At 42.9% G+C, this 5,800-nt stretch overlaps 1 protein-coding gene across 1 annotated transcript in view; it reads left to right on the top strand.

Moving 5' to 3' along the window:
* Positions 1–4,630, top strand: part of LOC145393455 (uncharacterized) — a 17,098-nt gene extending 12,468 nt beyond the window's left edge. Inside the window, exon 2 of the mRNA XM_080267554.1 lies at positions 3,721–4,630. Coding sequence (XP_080123680.1) covers positions 3,721–4,443 — 723 coding nt within the window. The 3' untranslated portion in view covers positions 4,444–4,630. The remainder of the gene's footprint in view (positions 1–3,720) is intronic.
* Positions 4,631–5,800: the final 1,170 nt, after the last annotated feature.

Here is a 5,800-nt window from a genome sequence, read left to right as displayed (position 1 = left end):
ATCAGGGGGAGCAGGGGGAGTCAGTAGCAATGTTGGAATGACAATGACAAGAGAAAGGGAGTGTAATGACAGGGGACGATTTGAAATGAAAAATGAAGAGAGTGATTTGCAGTGTGAGGGCAGAGCTGTACAGAATCGTTATTACGGGGTAAGTGACATGATCGAGGTGTTGTGATGGATGATGAAGGGAAAGGGATACAACAGCAGTTAAAAGGGAAAAAACTGTTGTGGTAATGGCGTAAGGGAGGGGATGTAGTGAGAGAATGAATGACAGTAACTGCTGTGGTAATGGAATAGGGGAGGAGTTTCGGTGAGAGTAAATGTTGTGGCAATAAGAACCGGAGGGAGTGTGGTGAGAGTTTAATTGGAGTAATTGTTGTGGTAATAGAGAAGTGGAGTGTTGCTGTGAGAGTGACGTGACTGGAGAAATTAGGGTTGTAATGACAAGAGGTGGTGTAATCAGATTAATTGCTTACCCAGGCGAGTTCTACAATGTCATCTCTCCATCTTGATAGCTGAGTTATGGTGGTAGATTAACAATACTGTTCACCAAGAAGTGTAATGAAAAGGATGTTTATAGTATTGTCTTTTTCTGCCAAGTGAGCTGCATGAAATATACTACAGAAGGACGAAAGTATGGGCCAGGTGCAAGTTAAAAGAGCATAGTCACAGACACTAAGAAACAACTGATCTTTCACGGTATTCATAAACTTCATACTATTCATGCTTTAGAAACTATGATACGGAAAAAAGACCATTGTAAAAGGTAATTATGCTTCTGTCCGATAAATACCCGACCGTATATTTTGTTGTACTGAAAAGCAGAAAAAAGTAAATTCTGAGAGGATAATTTGCACATTGTTTTATTATTTTATTATTTTGAAATTGATAGGGGTAATACAACACATCTCTGCGGCTGAAACTCTTGAATATAGTTTATGTTTCCCTGTGATTCGTATCCTGCAAGCACTTAAGGAAACTAGAAACGCTAATCACCATTTGCCCTTCTTAGGTGGCGAGAAGCAGGTGTGGAATAGTAGGTGTAGGAAAGCACATGAGATGTAGAGGATACGTGTAGGGAAGCACATGTGGCTGCAGATGTAGAGAGACAAGTGTGTAATAGCAGGTGTAGGAAAGCATTTATGTGACTTCATATATGGAAGGACATGTGAAAACAGGTGTAGGGAAGCACATGTGCCGAATGAATTGGAAAATAATATCTACGTGACTAAATTAGACGAAACACAAGGTTAGTGAGATGTGAAAAAGACAAATGGTGATAGACAAATGTAGATAGACATGTGTGGACAGTTACAGAAAGGGCAGTATGGAAAGACATTTGTAGAAAGGAAGCTGCAGAAAGGCCGGTGTGGATGAGTGGATATGCAAAGGAAGATGTGGATAAGCGGCTGTGGGTAAGAACGATCATAAACCAGCCATCATCAAAAACCTCTCCACATGCGCATCCACGTCTCGAGAAAGGCAATATGAATGTAGCAAGTTTTTATGCGAGTGAAAGGAACGGAAAAGAATGAGGAAGTGGAGGGACTGGAGAAAGGATGAGAAGGAGAAAGTGAGGAAATGAGGACAAGGAGATAAACAACTGTGTACGAGAATGAACAGATAATATGAAGAAAAGGGAACTAAAGCAACCTGAATTAAAGAGAATGAAAACAAAAGAGCAGAATACTGAGGAGAAGGAAACAAAGCAGGGATACTGAAAAGAGGGAAACAAATGCATAGTAAGAAAATGAAGAGAGGGTGACGAAAAAGATGTGACGACGAGAATTTTCACTTGAAAGAGACAGATAGACAGAACGATAGACAGAGAAGTAGGTACGTAATAAGACAAAGCAGCTGAAAAAGCCATAAACAGGTAAGAAGATTAATAAAAAGTGAGTGGGTCAAGAATAGATTCTCAAGGTGTAAAAAGTGTTAAATAGCAAGATTCCTCCCTAACACTGCCCCCTCTCTCTCTCTCTCTCTCTCTCTCTCTCTCTCTCTCTCTCTCAGGTAGTTTAAGCATTGTGTGCAGGTTTCCCCTAGAGCTACTCACTTTCATTTTTGTTACCATGCACTCGTCATTGAGAGAGAGAGAGAGAGAGAGAGAAGGAGGGGGGGGGAGGGAGCGCTAATGCATCGTCTGTTTACGTTTCGGTACAAGCAAGGTCACCAAAAGTATCTCACTAGACCTTGATCAAAATAACACCGTGCATTCCTAAGTTAACCATAGCATGCAAGGAACCACACACACACACACACACACACACACACACACACTGTTCCGCCACACATAACTCTCTGTAGCTTCAATAAGAGTATCGTTACAGCTTTGTTTGATACTGGACTGAAAGCAAAGGCAACATTTCACTGTGGGAGGTCAGTGTTACAAATTTCACAACGTGCAGAATATCAACAAAAAATGAATGAGTGAATGAATGAATGAAATAAAAGACATCTACACAGTCAAATGAACAACTAAACCTTATTAAACACAGTCATTGTGCTGGAGACATGATGACCTTCAGAAAATTAATTAAGCATGCAGACAAACAAAGAACATTAAAAAGAAATTTCTCTCGTGTTCACAGAGTAAGGTCAGCCTACACCCGACCCGCATCGCTGGGGAAAGTGAGGGGGGAGGAGGAGGAGGAGGGGTTGTGATTTAGAGGAAGGGGTGAGGGACTCTGCATAGAGGAGGGACTGAGGGGTTGAGGGAGGTGGTTGAGGTTTAGAGGATGAAGGGTGGTGAAGTCAAGTAAGGGGATGATAGGTTGTGAGTGTGTCGCTTCTCCTGAATGGTCCGGCCTAGTGCAAGTACAGTAAACCCAAACTGACCCTGCCACCTTCATTGGTACGGGTGTAGTCATCCGAGAGAGAGAAAGACAGAAACAGAGAGAGAGAGAGAGAGTGTGTGTGTTTACTGAGTAGACTGTTCAAGACCAGAGTTTGTATTTACCTAGTGTTTCCAGGTGCATGTCATTAGACAATAAATTAGACTTCTGATTGCTAAGTTGTTATTTATTAGTTATAAGTGTGTGTCATTTTTATGTTTGAATGTGTACCTAAAACAGCGTCACCACAGGATCCAACCTGCCTTGTAAATTTATATTGCAACCATCCCTTCCCCCCCAGGAAAAAAACAACAACAACAACAACGTCCCAACATCACAGTACCGTACACAGAATGCCTCAATAATATTCCTTCTTCTCCACCCCACACAACTCTTCACCAGCATATGCACAAACACAGCCAACAAGCCCATCCAAAACCACCAGCGAAACAACATCTTTCATGAACGTCTACAACACATTCATCCCACAGAAACAATCCTTCCTTGAGAAACATGAGTGGCGAGTGCACCAAGCCTGCATACGGTTTGGCCACCACTCTTCCCTGCTTGAGAACCAACACAAAATATAATGAAGCTGATGAAGAATCCATTATGTCCTCATTGTAAATTAGCCACTCACACAGCAGTTAAACTTCCTCACTTCACTTTCATAACAGTGATAATCCTTGAACATAACCTCAACATAAGATATCTAAGATGCCTTGCTGAAGTGCACAGTTTCCTACAGTTTGCCGGGTTCACGTTCAGAGGAGCCTGAGGCCACAACACTTGTAACATAAACATACAGCTGTCCAAATTTAGGTGTTATGTTGATATGGCCGAACAACGTTAATGTCACGCACTGATTATTGTTTTTCTTCCTCAGGTTATTCTTTTGTTGGTAGCAGTCGTTGTGGCACTTCCACGAAAACCAAGCAAAAACGTTCCGAAGAAGTATAATCCGTCCATACATGGACTGAAGGACTCATACTCATATTATCATCATGCTCCTGACGAAGATCTGGTGGTGCCCGCCTATTTGGACACCCTTCGTCCTCCCTCCTCCTACGATTCATATTCCAAGCAGGGCCCGCGCTTTGCTCTCACACCGCCAGAGGGTTCCACTTATATTGGATTGACAGGGAAGGCTGAGGGTGATGCCATGTTGCCTCCACCTGTGGACACCTATAGTAGCCCTGAGGGTGTGTTCTCCACCGGTTTGGTGCCACCCCCAGCAACCCCGCCTCGCCCAGACGACAGCTCGTACCTCTCTTACGCAGGGGCAGTGGAGGAACCCTTGGTGGCACCAGAGTTGTCCAGTTATGTTCAGGTTGACCCAAATAACAGTGGCCACGAGGTGCTGGCCTCCCTGGCAGCCATGGCACAGGCTCTCCCTCGTTACGACTCCTCCACCTACAACCTAGAGGAGGGCGTTGCTGATGACACTGTGGCCGCGCCCGACTCCCACCTACAGCCACCCAGCCAGCAGACTCACAGTTCTTACGCAGAGCCAGCCCAAAACTCGCCCCTCAGCGCGGCGCAGGTGTCTGCGGCAGATGAGGCTGGCATCCCAGTACCACCCACAATTCTCCTCCCGCCTCCTGTGTAACAACCCTGACCGTTAAAAAAAAAAAAAAAATCGAATCACGATGAATGTTATAGCTGATAGATAGTGAGATTGGTGGTGTATATATTATTTTGTATGACAGTGTGAAGAGGCCAGTCTGCTAGACATGTTATCGACACTAACATTTATTGTATAAGTGAACACCAGAGATGCTCTCTGGTGCTTATATCTTGTGTTCATAAATAAATAAATATCACATTTTGTAATTTATGTTTTATCTCCCTTTGGTCTGTGGTAATCTTAGTAATGAAGTTAATCGTATTTGTGGAATACATAAAAATGTTAATAAAGTAACACAAGTGATTTATATTGTAGGATGATTATGATACCAATGGAAGAGGAACGAGAAGGTAAGCTTATTCTGGTGGGGAGGGTTTGTTAGTGATTATGAGTTAAAGGAGAGTGAGAGCACAGTATTTCCTGAACAATACATAATGAACACCACAATCAATATAGAAAAAATAAAGTTGTACTACGATTTTGTGGATGTGGAGAAGGTGCTTTATGGAGCCCCAGTGGTAATTAAACAGGCTATGAGAAAGGTATGCGTGAATGGCTTGTCAGGTTGAAGAAATTGTACGAAGGAACAGCTACGTCTGTGAGAGTGAGTAAAGAGTGAAACGAGGAATTCTTGGTCTGTGTAGGCGTCCATTAAGGTTCATTGTTGAGTACATTTGTTGTTCAGCTTGATACCGGAAGCGTTGTAAAGAAAATTTAGAAGAGAGGCTAACATTGGAGCTTGTATGTGCTGATTTTCTAGTGTTGGTTGCTGATATCACGTAAGAGGCCAGAGAGAAGTTCGAGAGGCGAATGAATAGGATGGAAGCAAAGGGACTGAAAGTTTGGTGAAAAGTAAGTCATGGGAAGCAGGTATGACGGAGGTAATGACGTGGAAATGGGTGCTTGGTGTAAGAAGGAAGCTGAGAGGAATTCTTTCCTCTGTATAAGTTGTAATGAATGGCTCCACAAAATATGTAGATCAGTTAGAAGTAGACTGCAAGATGTTCGAAATTTTCAGGGTGCGGTGTGTAGGGATAAACGAGCTGTGGACAACAGAATGGACTTTAGTTAATTGGGGAGACAGTACAAAGTAGATGTTTATTAATTTGCATGAAGTATGTGATCCCTACAACTCAGGAACTGTAGAAGAAGCACCAGAAAATGACCACGCACGGTTTGCGTCAGCACTTTGAGTTGCTGCAGGAAAACATCCATACCAGTATACATTCCTGTAAAAAGCAAGTGTGTGTGTGTGGAGAGAGAGAGAGAGAGAGAGCACAAACAACAACTGCAAACACTATGTGTTTGACTTGACTCTCGTACTAAGTAGGGTATGAAC

This window comes from Coenobita brevimanus, chromosome 24, assembly GCF_032717465.1.
Source record: "Coenobita brevimanus isolate Jiangsu-jjx chromosome 24, ASM3271746v2, whole genome shotgun sequence".
NCBI classification, from domain to species: Eukaryota; Metazoa; Arthropoda; class Malacostraca; order Decapoda; family Coenobitidae; genus Coenobita; species Coenobita brevimanus.
The sequence above is the reverse complement of the archived record's forward strand: the minus strand, read 5'-3'. Positions and strand labels throughout refer to the sequence as shown.